Raw genomic sequence first — 24,284 nt, forward strand, 5'->3', positions numbered from 1 at the left:
GAGCAGTTCTCACATGGGCTACAGTAGCAGCAGAGACTGAATACAGAACAAGAAAATCAAAGTGACCTCTGAGCGTTCAAGCCCAGTTGCAGCATGAGCAGCTGCTCTGGAACACGGTGCCAGCGGGGCACTGCTGCACGATGGTGTTCCCGGAGTCGCACTGGTAGTACTCGGTCTTGGCGGCGGGGTCTGGGTAGAGTCCGTCGGCCCGGCCGGTACAGAATGGAGATCCTGGAGGTGGTGGGATGGGGGTGACTGGGGGCAGAGGAACTGAGCGAGGCGTGCAGGCTGCAGGAGAGATAAAAAAAGAGGACAAAGAGGATGTGTGGCAAAAGATGCAAATTTGATGTGAGTCTGTGTGGAAATAAAGCATGCGTGTGAGGGCATTCCTTCTTCTCTATGGGGCATTCACGAATAGTGATTTTTAGTATTCGAATTATTCGACCTCAAAGTATTCGAATAGTGGAATATTCGACAGGACTGGCCACACTTTCAAATATTAAGTAAGCAAGAGGCGAACATTGTGAAAATAGCCGATCTACATGCTCACAACGCCTCGCAAAGCGGAACTGAGTCACATTAAATGTAATACCTACAATTCCAAGTGCTTGTCAGGGTGGGGGTCCCCAGTTCAAATATGTTTATTTTGGGGGTCACGGCCTAAAAAGGTTTGAGAACCCCTGGCAAAGAGCATTAACAAATTCATCCACCAGGGGCAACTCATTATTATGAGTTCCTATCTAGCCAAGCTTTATAAACTATAGATTTCTTTAAGAGAAAAAAATAAAAAGCGAATATTCGACTTCGGTGAACAATGTCGAATAGTGACTTTGATATTCGAATATTTGAATATTCTGATATTTGGTGAATGCCCTAGCGTGTGGTTTTGCACGTGCGTACTATGTGTAGGTATGTGCGTGAGAGAGTGCATGTTACCAGTTCCAGATCCGTGCAGGCCAGTCTTGAGGGCGCCGATCAGTGGGTATTTCCCCTGGCCACAGAAGGTCCCGCTGAAGTCATCCATGTCCAGAGTCCAGACGAAAGCTCCACCAAAGCCACTCTGCTTCAACCAGTCCACCTGTATGTCCGTGCCGAGTGGTTAAAATAGATGGGAGAAAGTACCTCAGGAAAGGGTGGACAATTGCCTACAAAACATGCATTAAAAATACAAATGTTGCACCTTGACATTGAAGCTCTTGACGTTGTCGTATCCAAGCCAGACGCTGTCCTTGTAGGCGTAAGGCACATCCTGGGGGGCGTTCCAGACCTCAATGCCTCCTTCCTTCAGGAAGGTGCAGATCTGAATGAAGGAGATTTAGAAGGTATTATACAGTACATAATTGAATAAAACAAAACATTAAGGGAATGAAGCGTTCATTTAATTTCATGCACAGGTGCACACCACAGCATTGATACCTCACAGCCATGCTGGCTGTGTACATACATGTATGGAACCAAATGGACCCGTATCAAATGGAACCAAATGGACCCTTATGGGTCCATTTGGTTCTGACGCTGGGCATCAGTGTCATACATATTTGGAGGAAAACCTGGAGACTCACACTCACTAATTAGGTCTCATGGTCAAAATAAGAACATTATAATGGTGTGTAAAAAAGAAAAAGAACCACGGACAAGATCAAGTCTTTCGTCCGTGTATGCAGACATATTGATACCTGGTACCTCATAATAGGCCATGAATCCAGCCATACGGGTGAAGGGTGCTTCGGCTGCAGGTCCACCGCTTGGCGCGCCGCAAGAATTGTCAGAAGTAGTCAGTTTGAAGCTGTGGCCGTAGGTGGCGAAACCAACCAGCAGCTTCTCAGCCGGGGCTCCCTTGCTCTTCCAGTAGTTCATGGTCCAGTCCTATGGACAAGGAAACATTTATATATTTAGGCCTACTTATTTATACATTTATTTATGTATTTATTTATGGAACGCAGTTCTTATATGCCACAATATTAAACACGTCTATGGGAATTCAGAATGGAGGGGGGAAAACGCTGACCTGGGTAGAAAGCAAACGCAATGCACAAATGTAGAGAGACCTCCATCACTCACCACGTTGAACTGTTGCTGCCAGAACTTCTTGTCAGAGGGGCCCTTGTACAGAGGGCTGTTCTCTCCAGTCTCAGCAGAGAAGCCACCGTGGTAGTCATAGGTCATCACATGGAAATAGTCCAAGACACTGGAAAAGGGGAATTCGGGTTTAACTGGTTTGTTTCTAATGAACAAAAGGGGTTCTGTTTGTATGTTTTCTGCCATGAATCCCTGCTATGTATACTTGGTGCATATAATGTGTGTTTGTGAGTTATTCTATCTGTACTGACGCTCCGAGCTGGGGAACTTCATATCCAGGGTCAATGATACCCTGTCCAGCACCGACAGCAGCCGTGAGCATCAGACGAGGACGGTTGGTCTTCGTCGCTTCAGCCTCGAAGGCAGCCATCGCTTCCTGTAGAGAGAGACACATGGCATTGGCCAAGCGTTGTGGGACACTTCATGAAATTAATTCATAAAAGGCACTTTGGGTGTGATCTTTTTTCATTATTGTTGGTACTTTTTATATACCAACTAGTAATGTGCATATCTGTGGTTGCACTGACCCGAGTCGCGAGGAATCCACTGGGAAATTAATTCTGTCTTACCGTTTATATTAGATATTGTGATGTCAAAAGCTTCTCTTTTCTGTTGTGCATCAACATTGATATCATTACTCAGAAAGTGAACACAGGTTCACTTTGCTGGCAAAAACGTCTTAGACCGAATACAATTAATAGTGTGTTGCCTATAGCAACCACACTAATACTTCAGCAAGAAAGCAATTTCCTACAGGATGAATTAAGTTCTATCTGACTCTGAATGTCAGTACAGTAGAGCTGCATGTATTAAACACAGTGCTTTAGTAATGCAGCCTACTGTGTATTCATACATACATTCAAATAACATTTTTAGTCTAAGCTTTTAAGGCAAATGATTCAAATAAGTACAGAATAAACAGAGAATCATTGACGCTGGGAATGGACGTAAATAATGACATTAAATGTAATTGTATAATAGGAAATAACGTGATAGAAGACCGACCTGAGCGAAGACGGTGAAGGCCTGCTTGCTAGGTCCGGTTGGGTACTCCCAGTCAATGTCCAGACCATCAAACTCGTATCCACGCAGGAACCTGATCACGCTGTCGATGAAGGTCTGGCGGTTAGCGGCAGAGGACGTCATGGCAACGAACCTGGAGAGAGAGAGACACACACACACACAGACACATGTCTTCCTGAGGATCCTGTCGGAGGAGTTATAATCTTTTCTAACTATTTTGCCTTTTTTAATTGATAATACTCTATATACTCAGTGAAAGTAGACAGGACACAGTAGAGAGAGACGGGGAATGACATGCAGCAAAGGTCGTCGAGATCGGGATTTGAACCCACGACACCCCGTCAGGCTGCATTGGAACCTAGTATGTGGTACTCACCGGGACCGCTAGGCCAGCGGGCGTCCCATTATTGATGCTCATGTTTGATACTCACTTTGCGGTTCCAAAGTTCCATCCACCAAGGGAAAGGATGGTCTTCAGGTTACTGTTCCTGTAATGAATGAATGAATGAAAGAATGAATGAATGAATGCATGAATGAATTGATTGATTGATTGATTGATTGATTGATTGATTGAGTGAGTGAGTGAGTGAGTGAGTGAGTGAGTGAGTGAGTGAGTGAGTGAGTGAGTGAATTGCATGCTGTTTTCACTAGGAAAAAACATCACAATACTCACACACATCACAATGTCTTTAAAAAAAAAATGCACCATGTATTGCTGTATATGCAGATGAATGCTGCCTTCAGTACACATTCCAATGCCTATAAGTCACATCTGCTTGATGCATGGCCATGTGTTGCAATTGAAATTAGCAGAGGTTCAAACCGGGGACGTTGTGATTTACAGAAGGACAATCTGAGCAAATCCCCAAAATGTAATGCAACAGATGAGCATTGGAAAGAATGCTTGGCAGAATGCTGAGGAATTGTGGTATTAGTCTGACTGTATTATTTTGCATGTAAAGACATTAATTATGGCTTTTCAAATTGATCACTCGTGTGAGTGTCTGCTCACTGGTTCTTGAGAGCCTGGACCTGTCCATAGAGCTTCAGATCGTCCCAGTCGAAGGTGGTGATCTTGTTGTCCTTCATTGAAGCGAAGGCGTATACGATGTGGTCACAGAGACACGGGTCAACATCGCTGACCAAGTACTTCCCAGCACCGGGACGGTACTGTCCCCAGCTGGTGAAATAACAGGAGAGGATGTAGGAGGATCCTGGACAAGATACGAGAGATGCAGTTTGAGCTTCTTGTTGTTTTATTTTCCCGTTTATCACACCAAGTGGACAAAGTCTTACCTAGCTGCACGTGCAGCAGGAGAGCCAGTCCTGGAGAAAGAGAGATACAGAGAGAGAGAGAGAGAGGGGTTGGTTCAGTGAGGAAAATCACTTAAACTTAAAGCTGCAATCTATACGTTTAATTTCTTACCTGCCATTTGAGCCTTAGACCAAATCATCAAGCCTACAGTTACAAAGCCTAAGTGCGGTAACTACTTTTTGGACACACCGACTTATTTGTGTAATCCGCAAAGGTCAAATAAAGCTGGTTGCACACTGCACTGCGTGTTTTCGTTGTGTTTTGGAAATCCTAAATCCGGAGGCCATGCAGGAGAGAGAGAGGAAAGAGAGAGAGAGCAAGGGACTTAGTGGCAACAGTTGCGAAAATCGAAAAAAATCAACCCTGGTCTGAAAATAAATACGAAACGGGCGGCAGTGTGCAAACGTGATTGACATAACGTGAGGTAGATTTTTTTATTTACGTGTTCCGAAATTCACTCCGATATTCGTCCCGAAAAACGCAGCAGTGTGCAAAGACCTTTAGTCTTTGTGATTTTGAGGGATAAACAATTAGCTTAAGAACAAATATACAATTAGGGTAATATCACTTATATGCCGATATCTCATTTGGCTGACCAGTTGAAAACACTGTTAAACCCATTTATCAGTTTTTCTAGTTACTGCACTTGGCTGTGTAGGGCACCTAACCAGTAGGTAGGTACTGTATATCCTACCTGTCACAAAGTCACAAAGTTTGCAGCTTTACGGCTGATCAAATGTATACAATAAAAAGAAGTATTATGGTTATTATTATCATTATTATTATCAAGTAAGAGCCTTTTATGCATCATATTAATAATCAGGATAAAACAATTTAGTTGAACACAAGAATAGATTCCATTTCAAAGTTACGGTTGATTTTATCTATAAAAACAAAGTAAACATTTGTTCATAATCACAAAACATTTCTCAGCTTACCAACGCAGATGAGAAGCTTGCCCATGTTGCCTCTGTACAACTAACTGAAGACCAGAAGCCTCTTATATACGGTCCATTCCTCTCCATATCAGTAAAGCATGTTTGATTTGGTTTCATTATTCTGATAAATCAACAGTCACCTCATTAATTTATTTGGTCAGGAGTTGCCCTTTCTATTTTCCTGTTTGATAATCGTGCTGATAACTTTCAAGTGTCATTCAGTTAATGATATGATTAACAGACAGAAATTCGAAATAGCGGAAAATATAATTTGACAGAAATGGGGAATTCATCATGATACAAGGACTTTTGGGATGGTTGTATGTTGTTCTTCTATTGAGACATTTAAATCGTGTCAAAGGTCATGTCTCATTTAGACGCAGGAGCTGACAAGAATTTAAACCAATGGTCAAGACATTTATCCCCTCACGAAGCAGGAGGCAGGCTCTGTTAGCTCAATGGTAAAAATGTCAGCACTTAAGTTGCAGGCTTGCAACTTTAACTGGTAACTGTCACTTTTACTCTTTCTGAGAGAAAAATACTTGAATGGCATCTATCACATTACTTGAGACAAGAAAATGAGAAATTAGATTGTAAAATGGAATTCACTAATAAATGAGTAGTTAAAAAGTTCCTCTTTAACACAACTACTTCACAGACAGGTGTGAGTAGGGTTAGGCAGGACAGGTGCGTAAGGGGTTAGGCAGTCACTGCTTGAGACAGGAAAATATTTATCCTGCACACTGAGTTCCCTTACCGACGGCTGTAGGTGAAGACAGTGTACAGGATTTCCTTTTTGCTCTAATGAATTAAAATAAATGCAGAAATACCAGCACAGCATCCCGATGAATCCGGTACTGTGCCAAACATTCTCATTAAATTACGAACAATGGATGACTTTTCTAATGTTTGGCACTTATGACATAAGTGGCACTGGATAATCAGCCAAAATGGCTGTAAAATATAGCAGCATTCTCTCTTTTAAACGAAATGTTCTGAAAAGACTACCGACAAAACCAGAGTAGTAAGTAGCTAGGCAATTTTAAGTAAAGTAATATGGTATAATATTACTGTTTTGGCAACCCTTACACTACTCGTTACTAACGTACTATTAGTAATAAATTACTAGTAACTAGTTACTACCCAAAACACTGCATCAGTTTGTGAGCTTCTATATGAGCTTGCTCTACTGTGTGGTCTTGGGGCGGCACTGGCTTGCATGGTTTCCTCAGTGCTTTGGATAAAGATGCTAGCACAATTTAACATGTCTTAAGTCTGTTTTATGGAAGGTGTGTGGAATGTTTCCATCCCCTATCTTGGGTTTGGCGAGAATGTGACACACGTTATAGGCTGCAGTGGTCGCATTAACTTCACCTTCCAGCTTCATGGAAACAGACGTGTTGTTTACAGATGAGACAAATATATTTTCCATTCATACAAAAAGTAATTATCTACGCACACAGACAGGGGTGAACACATATATCATATAGTATAGGATCTCCGGCTGACAGCCTAGTGGAGATAATGATGATGAAAAAATTGTTGTCTAAGATGGTTTCTTTAATTTCTTTACAAATAATTTCATAAATTAACATAACGGATAATGTATCCTGTAACACCTTTATAGTTTAGCCAAGGGGTGTAAAAAAAGACTATAAATGATGTATTGTGTACATAATGCAATGTGTTATGTTTTATTAAGTATAGAGCATCTAAGCGGTTAAACTGATCAATTCCAAATATTATCAAAGTATTCTGACTGAGGCACCCCAGGGTGAGAAACACATGTCTATACTGTAAGATGGATTGATCTAATGAGAATTCATTAACATGGATGCGTAAAATTGAAAAATAAAAAATAAAAACTTTGAATACTTTGAATGACAAATGTTTATTTTATTTCCATCAGTGATCTTTAGACAGAATTGTTATGGAGCAGAGTTCTCACTCGGGCCATAGAAGCATGGTTTGCATGTTTTTTACACAAACTATATTATGCCCAACTCCAATACACTTTAGTTTAAAAGAACCAACCAAGACATAGTGGAACCATGACCTCCTTTGTTCAAGCCCAGTTACAGCACTTGCAGCTGGCGTCGAACACGAGGGAGCCGGGGCACTGCATCACGATGGCCTTCCCTCCGTTGCAGTTGAAGTAGCTGTGCTTGTTGCTGGGGTCCGGCAGGATGGAGCCGTCGCCCGCGGCGGCACACGGTCCAGATCCCAGGGGCGGAGGGGCCTGGGTGACCGGGGGCAGGGGATGGGTGCGAGGTGTGCAGCCTGCAGTGTGAGAGTTAGAGAGGCGGCAGTCAAAAGATGGAACACCTGATGCAGGAGAGGGGTCTGAATGCAGACCACAGATTCCTATAAGGTGGATTTTAAAGTCTCATGGGGCGGACTTTGAAGGCTCATAGGGCTGGATTTTGAAGCGGAGGTGGATTCTGAAGGTTCATACTACCCAATAGAATCATGGCACTAATGTCACGTGCACGCTCCAGGTAGGGAGCGCTCCGTTGTGTTCACTTGGACCGCACAGAGGTGCCAAAAGTCGGGGGGATGAAGATTTACTTCTGTTCCCCCTGGTTTACACATTCTAACGGCGCTGAGTTGGCTCATGCGACTTTCGCAACGCTCGACACAGCGACTTGCTCGCTCGCCAGTGTCTCACAGGGATCACGGTCGCCTGAGACGGTGCGCCTCCGTCATGGTCAATAGAAAGCGAGCAGTCCACCTCCGAGAATCCGCCACTTGGGTTTCTGTGGTCTGCATTCAGACCCTATTGTGATGCAGAGGTGGAAAGTAAATAAGTACATACATTTACTCAAGGAGTATTTCCAGTTTTCAGTACTTTTACTTCTACTCCACTACATCTCAGAGGCAAACATGTATTGTACTTTAACTCCACGCGAAAAGTTACTAGTTACTTTGTAGATTTTGATTGATTACAATTTAGAATATTTCAGCCCTATATACATATCGGGCATTTGGAAATAGGCGATCTACAAGCTCGCATTGTGAAAAAAATTGAAGTACTCTTTCCACCACTGCTCTGATGGGAGTCTGTGTAGAAATTAACGCTTGCGTTTGTGGTTGTATAGTGTGTGTGTGTGTGTGTGTGTGTGTGTGTGTGTGTGTGTGTGTGTGTGTGTGTGTGTGTGTGTGTGTTTGTGTGTGTGTGTGTGTGTGTGTGTGTGTGTGTGTGTGTGTGTGTGTGTGTGTGTGTGTGTGTGTGTGTGCACAAGAGAGTGCTTTTTACCAGCTCCGGCTCCCAGACCATTCTTCAGCACGCTGATCAGTGGGTATTTCCCCTGGCCACAGAAGGTGCCGCTGAAGTCATCCATGGCCAACGTCCAGACGAAAGCTCCACCAAAACCATTGTTCTTAATCCAGTCAGTCTGCAGACGAGAGGTCAGAGAGGTATAACAAAATATAAAGTACAACAGAAAACAGTAAAAATCGGCTACAAATCTGAACTAATCATGTAAAATCCTGCAGCTGATTTTTTTGCACCTTGACTTGGAAGCTCCTGACGTTGTCGTATCCAATCCATTCCTTGCTGTTGTAGGCATAAGGCACCTGCTGAGGGGCATTCCAGACCTCAGTGCCTCCTTGCTTCAGGAAGGTGCAGATCTGAATGAAGGTAGAGATGGTTCAATGTGCTTTATTGTCTCATATTTGTGCAATACAGCCTTATTATTTTGTTTTATTTATTAATTAATTAAATAAAACTTTTTTTTTTGTGTAGCACAGATGTTCTTGTAGAATATTTGGAGTGTTATCATTATCAATACTATGTCGGAAGACAGATCTGTCTGTCTACTTCCGAATACCTGTGTGTCAGGTAGGGCACCTACTGGTTGACAGCGGTAATGAAGCTATTTAAATCAAACGGCACACCAATTGAAGTAATGTAGTCGGTTTGTTAATTTGTGGGAAAATCTCCACAATCGCCGCAAACAACCCATACCTCAAAGTAGGCCAAGAATCCAATCATACGGGTGTAGGGTCCAGCGGGTGCGGGTCCCCGTTCGGGGCCTCCGACAGCTGTGTCGGAAGGATTAGCCAGGAGAAAGGTATGGCCGTAGGTGCCGAATCCTGCAAGCAGCTTCTCAGCTGGGGCACCCATGCTCTTCCAGTAGTGCATAGTCCAGTTCTATTATGTGGACAAGGAATCATATTTACTTGCATCAACAGCCATTCTTTAGGTTTAGGGGAGAGACATTCATTGTCAAAGTATCACAATGTAGACATTTAGAGAATGACTTTACAAAGGACAAACGTTTCGGCTATCCAGCCTACTGACAAAGGCTGGATAGCCGGAAGCACGGAACGTTTGTCCTTTAAAGAGGTGGTGCCATAGTTTTGTACTTTTTCTGTTTTGTATGTGTCTATGGAGTTAACATTACTCTAATAGACCCCCAGGTGTGGTTACAATATACGTACAAATATGTCTTCCCTGTGTATTGTTGGTTACTTGCTGAAAGCTGAAAGCCTCTGAGTCAAAAGACCCGAAAACATTGAATTAATGACGTCATAAACTCATCCCCTCCCCTTTTACCATACACCCAACACTGTGGGCGTGGCTACCTTCAGCTGGGTCACCACACACCTGATAACCAGGCATACTTAATGAACTGGTGGGTGTGGCCACATAAAAACATAATTTTAACACATTCTGTACACTTCCGCCTAGTTTATTCATAATACCTGATCATCATGTTTTAAGGGGGACAAAATCATGGCACCCCATCTTTAAAGACATGGAGAATACAAAACTCACTCTTGAGTGAAAAAGTTGAACCTCGTCATCACTCACCACGTTGAATTGTTGCTGCCAGAATTTGGTGTCAGCCGGGCCCTGGTACAGGGGGCTGTTCTCTCCCAGCGCGTTGGAGAAGGAGCCGTGGTAGTCATAGGTCATCACGTTGAAATAGTCCAGGGTACTGCAGGGTAAAAGGAGTTTGTCTGGTTTGTTCAAAGAAGTGTGTGTATGTGTGTGTGTGTTGGTGTGTTATCTGTACTGACGCTCCGAGCTGGGGAACCTCATAACCAGGGTCGATGTTTCCCTGTCCAGCGGACACGGCAGCGGTGAGCAACAGACGAGGACGGTTGGTCTGCTTCCCTTCAGCCTCGAAGGCAGCCACTGCCTCCTGCAGAGAGACATGGAGGTGGTGGTGATGGAGAGAGGTGAGGGTAGCAGTATTTAACCCAAGGATGGCTTCATCTTATTTGTGTCACTTCTACTAATTTGTATGCATTGTTGCAAACCTTTTAGGATATCTATTTAGCAATATCTATTTTCCTGTGTATTTTTCTTCCTTTCCCAACTTAGTTTTTTTGGCAACTGCAAGACAGCAATTTCCTGCATGATGAATACATTTCTATCTGCATCTGAATGCCAGTAAGACTCCCTAATCAGGAGATAAACGACCGTCAGGTTGCATGTATACACAAATTACTCTGTACCGATTTGCGTGATTTTAGGGCAAAATGTGTAGGAGCAGTGCCCAAAAACTGTGTTTTGCAAGAATCGGTCTCATGGTGAAGTGGGAGTGGGGCATGTGAGAATCGAGGGGTGGAGGTAGTGGTTTGGCAGGCAAGGAGTGTGTGTACAAATTTTGGCATGGATCGGGTGTGAAGTGTGACTGACAGACTGACAGACAGCCGGTGGGGGTTTTGATAGTAACTGTGACCTGACGGTCGCAATTAAACCAAGACACAGTCCTAGTAAGTGATAGGCCTACTGTATTGTATGTCCCTGAGGGAATAATTAAATATTTCATGTTAATATAATTCAAAGACATACAAAACACACACAGATTTAGGCTGGGCAGGGACATAATTACATGAGGTATATAAGAAAGAGAGGTTGCACGGGGTTTCTCAGTGCTAAACCCAAAGTTCAGTATAAATAAAAAAAACAAGGAATTAAAAAGAAACATCCCAAAAAGGTAGCACTTCCAAAACTTCAAATCAATGGAGGACAAAGTACTCACATTTCCACTTTTTTGTTGGCACACACCAACAAACAAACGCTTGCGTGTTTCGGCTATGAGCCTTCATCAGAGCCATGAGCCTTTTAATGATGTGAAGTATACAGTATATGATAAGTTATTGTAGAATTTTACATGAAAGAAGGCTGACCTGAGCAAAGATGGTGAAGAGCTGCTTGGTAGGTCCGACAGGGTACTCCCAGTCGATGTCCAGACCATCAAACTCGTACCCACGCAGGAACTTGATCACGCTGTCGATGAAGGTCTTGCGGTTAGCAGCAGAGGACACCATGGTTGTGAACCTGGAGAGAGAGAGAGAGAGAGAGAGAGAGAGAGAGAGAGAGAGAGACAGATATAGAGAGAAGGAGACTCATAAATATTGCCTTGCATGCCACCTTAGTCCTTATGCTAAATGTTTTAGTAATTGTTTTACTATCTTTGAAAGCATTTAAAAAATGGTCAATTAGCCGTTCTACACCGTTATGTTGTATGTGAGCTTGTAGATCGGCTATTTGAACAATTTACAAATGATTTTTTCAAAATCGTAAAAAAGGCTTATAATGTCGGTAAGTATAAGGCTGTTGTATAAGGCTGTTGTCAGGTAATTGTTGACCTTGCCATCATGTGTATAGTTTCAACGAACTGATTATTTCCTTAGGTAATTCTGTTAGACAATTCTTAGTTTACCTACGATCCTAGATTATTACCATGCACTTGATGTATAAATTACCTTGTGCCTTACTTATTGTAAATTGTTCTGGATTAAGAGCGTCTGCTAAATGCCTAAATTGTAATTATAATTGCAAGGCGACATGCAAGATAGGGCCCTGTCACAGTGCTCTTTCCCTTTCTCCCTGAGGTTCCTGTCGCTGGAGGAGAACAAATTAACATAACTTCTCATGTTTAATACTCACCTTGCGGTGCCAAAGTTCCATCCACCAATGGACAGGATGGTCCTCAGGTTGCTGTTCCTGAAGAACAAACATAAAAGAGGTTTGCAATTCTGGGAAATTGCAAGTGTGTACTGACGTCTGACGCGAGTCAAAAGGAATCCACTTTGAACTGGATTTCGTCTTACCATTTATATTGTATATTGTGATGCCAAGTGAAGCATGACCAATCCTGTCTGTTTGGACATCATCATTGTCCAAGATGTCTAGCATTACAACCCAGATAACACCCAGATAATAAAACTTGCAAAAAGCAGGTTCACTTTGCTGGTCAAAAACCAGATACAACTTAAGTGTGTGTGTGTGTGTGTGTGTGTGTGTGTGTGTGTGTGTGTGTGTGTGTGTGTGTGTGTGTGTGTGTGTGTGTGTGTGTGTGTGTGTGTGTGTGTGTGTGTGTGTGTGTGTGTGTGTGTGTGTGTAAATGGTAAATGGACTGTATTGATATAGTGCTTTTCTCCAAAGTGCCTTATGCATTTCTCATTCACCCATTCACACACAAATGTTGGAATTAACCATTAACCATTTAACCAATAACCTGCTCATTGGGAGCAATTTGGGGGTTCAGTGTCTCCAGGACACTTCGACACGTAGCCAGGATGTGCCGGGGATAGACACTTGAAACCTTCATATTCCAAGACGCCCGCTCTACCTCCTGAGCCCACTGTCGCCCTTAATGTGTGCGTGTCTGTGATTGCATGCGTTTGTCTGCTCACTGGTTCTTGAGAGCCTGGACCTGTCCGTAGAGCTTCAGATCGTCCCAGTCGAAGGTGGTGATCTTGTTGTCTTTCATCGAGGCGAAGGCGTAGATGATGATGTCACAGAGACAAGGGTCGAGGTCTTTGACCTCGTACTTGGCCGCACCGGGACGATACTGCCCCCAGCTGGTGAAATAACATGAGAGGATGTAGGAGGATCCTGTGTATGAGAGAAGCAATTTTGGCCTTGCTGTTATGTATTCTGCCGTTTGTGAGTATCGTTGTAACTATTTGACAAAGTCTTACCTAGCTGCACGTGCAGCAGGAGAGCCAATCCTGTAGACACAGAGAGAGAGAGAGAGAGAGAGAGAGAGAGAGAGAGAGAGAGAGAGAAGGAGAAAGAGAGAAAAAAGGGGGATTGATTTGTTCAGTAACATAAGCACAGACTTAAAGCTGTTTCATTTCGTACAAGTCCAGGATTTATGATTAAATTCATTTTACCCCTGCCCATTTTACTATGGTGGAATGGCTCAGGGTAGAGAACAGAGTACAGCTTCTTGCAATGGGCCTGGTCTACTAGATACACTACACCACAGAGACACCCATAACCTGTCAAACTACTTCAAAAACGTCAAAGACGGCCACAAACACCAGAGGGAGCGCCACAAATCACGTTCAACCCAGGTTTGGCTCAAACAAGGGGTTAAATTTGTTCTCCTTATGCCACAAAAAAGCGGAATGGCCTACTGTACAAACTGTCATAAAGAACTGTCACAAAACCACTTACAGGTGGCTGCCATTCAGAACTGGCCCTGTAAAAAGTCAAGTGCACCTTCTCTACCAAGATGGAATCCATATAGGGGACATATTGTGGTTGTGATCTTCAGGCAACATATTAGGCCTACATAATAACCGTTACAGTAGTCGTCGTACTCCTACCCAGTGTAAATGTGTCAGTGGAAGAGAAATTAGACCACCTCCAACCACTGCAGATGTACTGCTATATCTTATTAACATACAGACCTATAATGTTTTATTCAATTGGACTGCAATATAAAGAAGAAGTATAAATGAGTCTTGTATGAATCATAATTATGTATAATTGATTTGAAAACTAGAATACATTCCAAAGTTAACCTAGCCTTACAGTTAATTTCCTCATCAAAAACTATATTTTGTTCTCAATAACAATTTGTCAGCTTACCAACGCAGGTGAGAAGCTTGCCCATGTTGCCTCTGTACAACTAACTGAAAGCCAGAAACCTCTTATATAAGCTACAGCCCTATTCCTCTCCATATCTATAAACTATGTTTGATTATTCTGATAAACCATGCAGTCACCTCATTTTGCTTTGTCAGGAGTTGAACTTTGTATTGCACTGGCTTTGTTAATTGTGCTGATAACTTTCAAGTCTCATTGAATAATGATATAATTTGCTGACATTTAGAAGTAAAAAATATATAGATGCAAGAATCGATAACGAGCCATCAAGAAAATGCCATCGCGACGGCATTTGGTCAATCGGCTTCATATTTCTATAGTGGTCTTAATACCACTAAGACGTTTGGGAAAACATTTACATGGTCGTTTGGCCTGAACTAAAAATGGCCAGCCACTGCTTATGTCTTACTGTATGTCAATGTGTCTATTTTAAGATAGGATTGATTGATTGATTGATTTTATTTGAAAAGCAGTAGGCCCTAAATACAATACAGCAATACAGCAAATCGAGGATTACGCAGAAAAGTCGCGAGACTTATTTCCGCTGAGGTCCTCATACAATTAACAGTTAATAAGTCTAAAAACAAAACAAATTACAGTACAGACATACATATACAGTACAAACAAATAATAAAAACATAAACGCATACTCCCTTGTCTTCCTTAGACTATAGTGATACCCTTTCTAAAAGACCTGCTTTTATCGTCCGTTTAAAAACCCTTACATTGGTTGTCAATTTAACATTCGCTTCTAGTTTGTTCCACTGTGTGGCTCCTAGGTAGGTAAAAGAACCCTTACCTGGATTCGAGTTATTACTAGTCTGGCTGGCCATGCCATGCTAGGACAGTAGTTTCTTGGGTTTAATGGCATTTTCAATCGATTGCTATGGCTCCCCCTTTTGGACAATCAGAAGATTTATTTCGTGCCCATTTGATATGACTCTTGACTCTCGACCAGTGTGCAAAGATTTATAAAAAACGACTGACTGGGTTGTTATGCCAGAACTGTGAAAAACAGCAGACGAAGAATAAAATGAACAGATAAAATAGGGTGCCTTACACACCTGCCATGCTTGACCCCCTAATGAAGGCAATCAATGTAAGGTTATTTTCTTTACACTTATACCTGCCACTTGACTCTTTTGCATGCCTACAAAAATTAAATTGCTGGTTTATTACTGAACTGTAAACGATAAGTCAAATCTGTGACGTGTGCCTTCCTTCTTTAGATGAATCTGAATGCAGGGTCTTGGCTGTTCAGTGCTTTGTAAACTATGAGGACCTTGAAAGGATGTGTATAGTTTTGTACTTGCAAAATATGGATTGGAGGTAAGGTAAAACCTGGTCTTGTGTTTAAGTGTAAACTTACGGGACATTTTTCATTTATAAATAATCAGTCAGTCAGTCAGTCAGTCAGTCAATCAATCAATCAATCAATCAAAAACAAATTCTTTGTATTGTTTGGATTATTTTCTTTTAGAATTGATTAACACTCAAGTGGAGTGCTGGATGAGAGAAAGGCAGATAAGAAATAAAGAACTTAAACAACTGCTTTGAATGTCATCATTTATTTTATTTCCACCAGTGATCACTAGACACTAGAATTGCTATGAACTCGTTCAAGCCCAGTTGCAGCAGGTGCAGCTCGTGTCGTACACAAGGCTTGACGGGCACTGCTGCACTATGGTCTGCCCCTGGTTGCAGTGGTAGTACTGGGACTTGCTCTTGGGGTCTGGGTAGAGTCCATCAGCCCTGCCCGTGCAGAACGGGGCTCCGGGAGGTGGTGGGGCCTGGGTGACTGGGGGCAGAGGAACTGCACGAGGTGTGCAGGCTGCAGGAGAGATGGAGAGGATGTGAGATGTTTCAGAAGATGGAACTTTGATGGAGTCTGGGTCAGTGTTGATTTCGTTGACTAAAACTATGACGAAAAATATTAGTCGACTATGTTTTTTCACTGACAAAATGAAATAAAAACTAAGCTATGATAACTAATATAACTAAGACTACCGGTAAGTATATTGACATTTTGGTCAACAAATAAAAACTAGACTAAAATGTTAGGGAGGGACTAGTGGAGAAGAGATCCAGTAGAGCTAAAAGACAAGTCATTTTATGTTTGGTTGCGCTCGGTGGTTGCGCTCGGTGTTTGCGCTCGGTGTTGCTTATGGTATTTTGTCGACTAATACTAGACTAAAACTAAAACATTTCAGACGACTAAAATATGACTCAAACTAAATAAAGTTTCTTTCAAAAGACTATGACTAAAACAAAATCAAACATTTGCTGTCACAATCAACACTGGTCTGGGTAGAAGTATTACATTATTATTATTTTTATGTGCAAGGGTGTGAGAGTGCATGTTACCAGCTCCGGTTCCCAGGCCAGTCTTCAGGGTGCTGATCAGTGGGTATTTCCCCTGGCCACAGAAGGTGCCGCTGAAGTCATCCATGTCCAGAGTCCAGACGAAACCTCCACCGAAACCATTCTGCTTCAGCCAGTCAGCCTGTATACGGACCCAGTGGTTTAATAAAAATCACCCCTAGTGTGAAGTGAGCAGTGCTATTTATGAATCAATTTCATCAAGCGTCCCGCTAGCCAATCACAGTGCGTCCTGCGAAGCTTGGCCAATGGGACCCTTGGGTGTACAACAAACTTTGAGACGTTTTTGCCAAGATGTAGGCCATATCTAGGCCAGATGTAGGCCACACTTCAGTTTACTTTAGGGCCCGGACATCCTTTGGGAACTGGACAAAGCCAAATGTTTGAGCTAAGCTCCTTCCAGGAGCATGCACAGCTCAAAAAAAGAAGTAGGCCTACCACAGTAAACAGCATTCAGTGGCTATACGAATCTGAACAATGTTACACCTTGATCCCAAAGCTCTTCATGTTGTCGTATCCAACCCATGTGTTGCTGTTGTAGGCATAAGGTACGTCCTGGGGGGCATCCCAAGCCTCAGTGCCTCCTTTCTTCAGGAAGTCGCAGATCTGAATGAGATTTACAATGGGTTCAAGATGCTTTATTGTATTGTCACATTCATTTACAATGCAGCCTGTAGCAACATGGCATTGTGAAATTCTTGTATTCTGAGCTAATAAAATAATGAGTCAGACTAATCACAGGTCTAAAATTCTAAAATAAGTTTAAAAAATAAATTGTGGGAAGGAGTAGAATTGACACTTGCTTGATGCATAACTCAAGCACAGATTGACTTCAAAGTTGATACAAGGGCGTGCTGTCTTGAGTGAAAATGTGGTTGGACCAGCGGTTTAACACAATCGAAAATCGGAACATCTCTGTATCACACCGGCAAATGTCCCCTTCTCTGGGGCATGATCTCCATTGTAAGCCTTTTTTTCATATTCTACAAGTTGGATCCTTAGCATTAACATAATAAGCTGCATTTTTTCCGTAGGTAGTTTTTAAGAAGCTTTAACTGTGAAGCTAACTGTGATGTATCTGTAGCTTCTACAGTGTATCTGATCTGACGTCAGAATAGAGTTTATTAATTGGTGGAAACTGGAAATATCACTGCACCATGTCAACCATTACCTACCTCATAGTAGGACAAGACTCCAGTCTGTTTGGTGTAGGGTCCAGCAGGTGCACCACCACCATCTGGAGCACCAACAGCGGTGTCGGAGGAAGACAGAACAAAGCTGTGGCCGTAGGTGGCGAATCCAACCAGCAGCTTCTCAGCTGGGGCACCCTTGCTCTTCCAGTAGTTCATAGTCCAAGCCTATATGGACATGAAAAGAAACATACTAGTATCAACAGCAGCTCTTTAACAGCAAAGTCATTCATTCATACTTTATTATAACGTACGAATGTAGAGAGAAACCTCCTCACTCACCACATTGAACTGTTGCTGCCAGGCTGCCAGGTCAGCTGGGCCCTTGAACAGAGGGCTGTTCTCTCCAACCTTGTTGTTCCAGGAGCCGTGGAAGTCATAGGTCATCACATGGAAATAATCCAGGACACTGGTGGTGAAAGGAGTCAGGGTGTATTATGTTTATAAAGAAAACAACAACAACATCTTTGTCTTGCCAATAACTGAAGAAGAGCATTATTACTTGAAATGTCACTTGTTCTGCTGGATACCACAATAAAGTCATAGAAGGGAGCTGTATAGCGTGCAAACTGTTTCTGTCTTTGATATATATTATTTTGAGTTCAGCAAAATGGTATGACCTATGTAGTTATTAGGAGTATAGGCTAATGTTATTCATAGCGAATAGTTTGGTTGAGTACATGCAGAATTTGTAATTCTGTTCAGTTCCCACAGAGACATATTAATTATCGTCTTTGGCTGTGATTGAAGTGGTGCCTTTTTGAACCCCTTTGAGGGGTTTGTGGAATGGAAAAGCAAAGTACTTTAAAGTACTTTGAAACGCTCGCCACGGCAACTCGCTCGCCTGTGGCGGTGCTTCTCGTGGCTCAAGTCTGCTTTTTTCTTTTTTGCCGGCACCCTATTACATCTTGGGTTTGGGGTCCTATAGTCTTAACTCATTAAAAGCCTCTGACTTTAACGGATTATAAAGTCCACGACGCCACCTTCAGGCTCCCATTCACTCCCGTTATCTTATTTTGAAGGCCAGAAGTGCACGCGCTGATTACTTCCGGTCTGACGTCATCGCATCCTGCGACGGAACCGATTGTTGTTATGTGGTGCCATGCTGGATTGCATCGCAGTATTTATACATGTGTTATATAAGCGAGCATCTGCCTCCATCTTCGCTTCTAAAGTGTAGTTTTGAGATAATGGACATTAAAGATGAGATCCCCCGTCCACCTCAATGTTATGGGATGACTATTTTGTGCCCGTGGAGCCGTGATGATGATGAATCAGCGACGGATTTCGTCTCCGGACATTCGGCCATTCTACTCGGTATTGTACTCGCCGTTACAGTAATAGATTACTTTTCGCGAGACATCTCGCAATCAGCACTACAAGTACTCGAGTACTTTTCGCGAGACATCTCGCGGTTGGCTTTTAACTCATTAAAAGCCTCAGACATTAACGGATTATAATATCCAGAGTGCCTCCCACCCCCCCCCATTCACGGCCGTTCTCTTATTTTGTCTTATTTTGAAGGCCACCGGAAGTACTTCCGGTCTGACGTCATCGGATCCTTCGACTGAACCGATCATTGTTTATGTGGAGCCATGCTGGATCGGCTCGTAGCGTTTATACATGTGTTTTATAAGCGAGCATCTGCCTCCATCTTCGCTTCTAAAGTGTAGTTTTGAGATAATGGACATTAAAGATGAGGCGGCCCGTCCACCTCAATGTTATGGGATGACTATTGTGTGCTCGTGGAGCCGTGATGATGACAAATCAGCGCGGATTTCGTCTCCGGAGCGTCGGCCATTGTACTAGGTATTTTTACTCGCCGTTACAGTAATATATTACTTTTCCCGCGACATCGCGTGGATGGCACTATAGATACTCTATTACTTTTCCCGCGACATCGCGGGGTTGGCTTTTAATGAGTTAATGAGTTAAGTGCCTGGTACGGCACCAGATTACTCCCATGCAGGGAACCCCTTTCCAGTCAAACGTTTGATGTTTTGTTGACACATTTGTCCCATTATGTCCCGTTTGGGGAGTGCGAGTGTGTTGGTTATTTGTACTGACGCTCCGAGCTGGGGAACCTGGTATCCAGGATCAATGGTTCCCTGTCCAGCACCGACAGCAGCGGTGAGCATCAGACGAGGACGGTTGGTCTTCGTCGCTTCAGCCTCAAAGGCAGCCACCATCTCCTGCAGAGAGAGACAGGAAGGTGGTGATGGGAGAAAAATGGGGGCATAGCTTTGTCTTATATATTTGACTCTATTTAATGTGCATTGTTGGAACTTTTGACAGATACTGCATCTATTTATAATTCATTACTCATTACTCATTATCTCCGCCAGGCCTGGAGACAGAGCTTATGTTTTGGCCTATAACTCTTGAACAGTTAGGTTGTACGATACATTTTCAGAACACTCACATTAATCAGACCCTTTTCCACCATGGTTGAACCTGTTCCGTTCTTTTTCCCCCGCCTAATTTAGTTTATCCACTAAAATGAATTGGTTCAGAACCCTTTTTTTTTTTTACTTGAACCAAAAAAAGAACTTGTTTTTTTCTTGAACCGGGAACCAAAGAGGGCATGTCACTGTTCTACAGGTTGGAAGATGCGGATGTGATATAAATAAAAAAAGCAAGCAAAATATTATCATTAAAAAAAAAAAGAAAAGGGAAACTGTCATTTACGATAGCATGTTAACACATCAACACAACAATTTTTTGTCTGGGCCTTGAAGTGAACCTGGGGCCACTGAGGACTCCTTCTCCCCAGGTGGGCTCTGTAACCAGGCTCTCTATTCAAATATGCAGCCCCAATTACAATGGTTCTGCTTAAAACTGGTGGAAACACAAGCTAGTTCATGGCCAGTTCCGTGAAAGCGCAGAAGATCCACAAATCTAGAACTGAACCAGTTCTAGGACCAAAGTTATTTTGGTGGAAAAGAGGCCACAGAGAAGTGACTGTGCAGGAACATAATGATATGAAGTATATATTGTAGTATATATTGTAACATGAGAGAAGACTGACCTGACACAGGACGGTGAAGGCCTCCTTGGTAGGTCCGATTGGGTACTCCCAGTCGATGTCCAGACCATCAAACTCGTATCCACGCAGGAAAAAGATCACGCTGTCGATGAAGGTCTTGCGGTTAGCAGCAGTGGACGTCATGGTTGAGAACCTGGGGGGAGAGGAGAGAGAGACACGAACACACGCACGCACGCACACACACACACACACACACACACACACACACACACACACACACACACACACACACACACACACACACACACACACACACACACACAGAAGAGTCGTACAAGTGCTTTTACCTGTTTCTGAGTCATTAATCCTTTTGTTTAATACTCACTTTGCGGTGCCAAAGTTCCATCCACCAAGGGCCAGCAGTGTCTTCAGGTTGCTGTTCCTGAATAACAAACAAACGGAAAATGAATACTCACGTGCGTGCGTGCGTGCGTGCGTGCGTGCGTGCGTGCATGCGTGCATGCCCTCACTGGTTCTTGAGAGCCTGGAGCTGTCCATAGAGCTTCAGATCGTCCCACTCGAAGGTGGTGATACAGTTGTTTTCCATCGTGGCGAAAGCATAGATAATGTGGTCACAGAGACATGGGTCGATGTCGGTGGGAAGGTACTTCCCAGCACCGGGACGGTACTGTCCCCAGTTGGTGAAATAACAGGAGAGGATGTAGGAGGATCCTGTACAAGACAGTAAGTCGAGCAAGAGATGCAGTTATAGGTCTTAATTGCTGTTGCTGTTGTTTATTCCACAATGGGACAGTATCACACCAAGTGGACAAAGTCTTACCTAGCTGCACATGCAGCAGGAGAGCCAGTCCTGTAGACAGAGAGACACGAGGGGAAGGGGTTCAGTAAGGAAACACACTCAGACTTAATGCATTAACTTTCATTTCCTAGCTGGGATTTAAAACCTACCGGTAGGTCCCACACAAGGTCCCCAAATCCCTGCTTGGCCAGGGGACATACTGCTCTTAAGACCTTCAGGCAATTGACCATTTTCACTTGGCGGCCATGTTTGAACTTTGCATTGAAAACTGTACCTACTGTACACCGGGTGGAAATTCATTGACTTAATGGCAAGATGGCTGCTGTGTGCACAGATATAAAGAGCTAGATGCCTCGTTCGCCTCTGCAGTTCATTGGAGCGACGTGCAACAGTTGTAGTCCGGACATCCTGGAAAAACTAAGGGAACGCTGTCAGTCAAAGTGACTACTGGCTAATCACAGCGTGACTTTTCCGGGACTTATCCAAGGACTACATTTCAATTCAACAGAGCCAGTTCCCTTGTTGCGCGGCTCAGCTGTTCTTACAGGCTGCGTACGTAAAGACCCGCCCCCACCTACCTCTGATTGGCCTAGCAACTTCCCTATGTGTGACGCACGTGGAAGCAATGCACACGTGATTCCCTTAGTCCCTCGATGCACATGCATCAGAGTCGAAGGAGGCGTCTACCTTTCTATGTCTATGGCTGTGTGAATATGGTCAATTGGCTACTTGTCAACCAGTGGGGTGTGCTATACCCAACATCAAGGAAGAGTAGGGAGGGACACCACCCCCAACCACTGCAGATGTACAATCGATCATTCTTCTGCCTACACATAGGTCATGTCCTAATATGGGCGAATAGGGGAAGGGGATCAATGTCACATGATTCCCTTGTTTGGCCCAGTAAAAACTCAAATAATATGAGTGTTGGCAGAATCGCAGAAAGTTTAAAATATTTTTCGGTCCCGTTTTAATTTATCACTAGATCAGAGGTTGTTGCAAATGCTTTGCAATACTTCACCATAACCCTTTTTATGTTTAAGCACTGTATTATTCTTCTGATATTAATCACAAGTTATTAACAATTTCTCAGCTTACCAACGCAGATGAGAAGCTTGCCCATGTTGTCTCTGTACAACCAACTGAAGACCAGAAGCCTCTTATATACGGTCCATTCCTCTCCATATCAGTAAACCATGTTTGATCTGGCTTTGTTATTCTGATAAATCAGCAGTCACCTCATTCATTTCATTTGCTTGGTCAGGAGTTGCACTTTCCATATTTTTGCAGATAACTTTCAAGTGTCATTCAATAATGATATGATCTGTTGACAATTAGAAGTCAAGTAAAGGTTGTCAATCATTAAACGTTTACTACACATTCCACCACATAACCATGTCTTCCCAAACAACATTTGTGAAATATTTAGGGCCCTATTTTAACAGCTGTATTTTACATGGTGCCAACTTGCACCTTGGGGGTATGTCCATGCCAAATTTAACAATCTACAGAGCACATTCACGTGGGACCACCCTGAATTAGTCATGGGTGTGTTTTGGGCAGGACTAAACCACCATCAGAATGGTGGCCGCCATAACTTGGGTTACGGCATGAGGCGGCAATATTCAAGTGGTGGAGAGATCAGAACTGGAGACACACAGAGAGCACCTTTATAGCGACCAAAAAACCAATGTGCATGAAGTGAAAGCATGCAAGCTTAAAATCTACGGGAGCAGCATTCTCACCGAAACATTGAAACGAGGTGTCCTAACTCGGTGCATGTTCAGAATCAATGTCTCATGTGTCTAACAGACATCTGTGATATCTTGGTACATCAGCTGCATCGATGTCTCTCATAGAGCTATCCAAAATGCGCATGAGTGGAACAGGGACGTGCTGGCCATTGGGAAAAGCGGGACAACTCCCGAACGGCCGGTTCATTCCCGGACGGTCCAAAAAAATTTTAATAAAATGTTGGCCTTCATTCCATTTTGGGGGCTGGGCGGCCAACAAAGTAAATCGTCACTGTCGGACAGAAACCTCGTATCTCCAAGTTTCAAATGTATTATTATTTTTGCAAAGCAAAGCCCTGCTTCATCATACAAGGCCGTTGCACAAAAGTAGTGAAAACAGCAGATCTACAAGCACACAACGCCTTGCAGTGCGAGGCGTTGTGTGCTTGTAGATCGTCTGTTTTCACTAGTTTAAATCATTTTTAAAATGATAAATACAAAACAAACGGTTTTGAACGTACAAGGTTTCCACCTGACAACGACAAAATATAACTCATGTAATTGGCTTGTCACTTGTCATGAAATGGCAAATCTTTGAGTAGCAGCAGCGCTATAGAGAGAGATCTCTCTATAGCGCGCAATGAGGGCCTCTCCAACTCTTTTTCCCGGGCTGAATCAGGGGCCCAGCATGTCCCTGGAGTGGAAAGACATTCATTATACTCAGTTGGGCAACTGCTGCCATAGAACTGCACTGAAAATAATTGTGACCGTCAGGTCACAGTTAGTATCAAAGTCCACCTCAAGTCCGTCAGAGAGTGAGCGTGTCATACTAATACAACATTATGTGTTATCAACTTCAGTTCCTTCCTCTTCCATCCATGAAGGCAGGTCACAATAATGGGTCTATGGCACGTCGCTGACTGACTCTCACATGAAATGCTACGTCTGTGTGTCTCTGTGT

The 24,284-nt window shown here is 43.1% G+C and overlaps 1 protein-coding gene across 1 annotated transcript; it reads right to left on the reverse strand.

The window, feature by feature from the left end:
- Positions 1-76: 76 nt before the first annotated feature.
- LOC308286977 (putative chitinase 10) lies at positions 77-22,713 on the reverse strand (the record flags this gene model as incomplete). The annotated part of the gene is made up of 32 exons (XM_080728098.1): positions 77-288; positions 937-1,078; positions 1,181-1,300; positions 1,684-1,866; positions 2,062-2,188; positions 2,331-2,455; positions 3,085-3,235; positions 4,115-4,316; positions 4,399-4,428; positions 6,113-6,118; positions 7,435-7,680; positions 8,612-8,750; positions 8,866-8,985; positions 9,323-9,508; positions 10,172-10,298; positions 10,381-10,505; positions 11,500-11,650; positions 12,263-12,319; positions 13,012-13,213; positions 13,300-13,329; positions 14,198-14,229; positions 15,872-16,046; positions 16,580-16,718; positions 17,081-17,200; positions 17,770-17,952; positions 18,067-18,193; positions 19,852-19,976; positions 20,813-20,963; positions 21,156-21,212; positions 21,301-21,502; positions 21,612-21,641; positions 22,689-22,713. 32 exons carry the CDS (start codon positions 22,711-22,713, stop codon positions 77-79), a joined length of 4,047 nt encoding a protein of 1,348 aa, XP_080584224.1.
- Positions 22,714-24,284: the final 1,571 nt, after the last annotated feature.

The sequence above is a fragment of the Nannobrachium achirus genome, assembly GCF_963921795.1.
Source record: "Nannobrachium achirus genome assembly, chromosome: 6".
NCBI lineage: Eukaryota > Metazoa > Chordata > Actinopteri > Myctophiformes > Myctophidae > Nannobrachium > Nannobrachium achirus.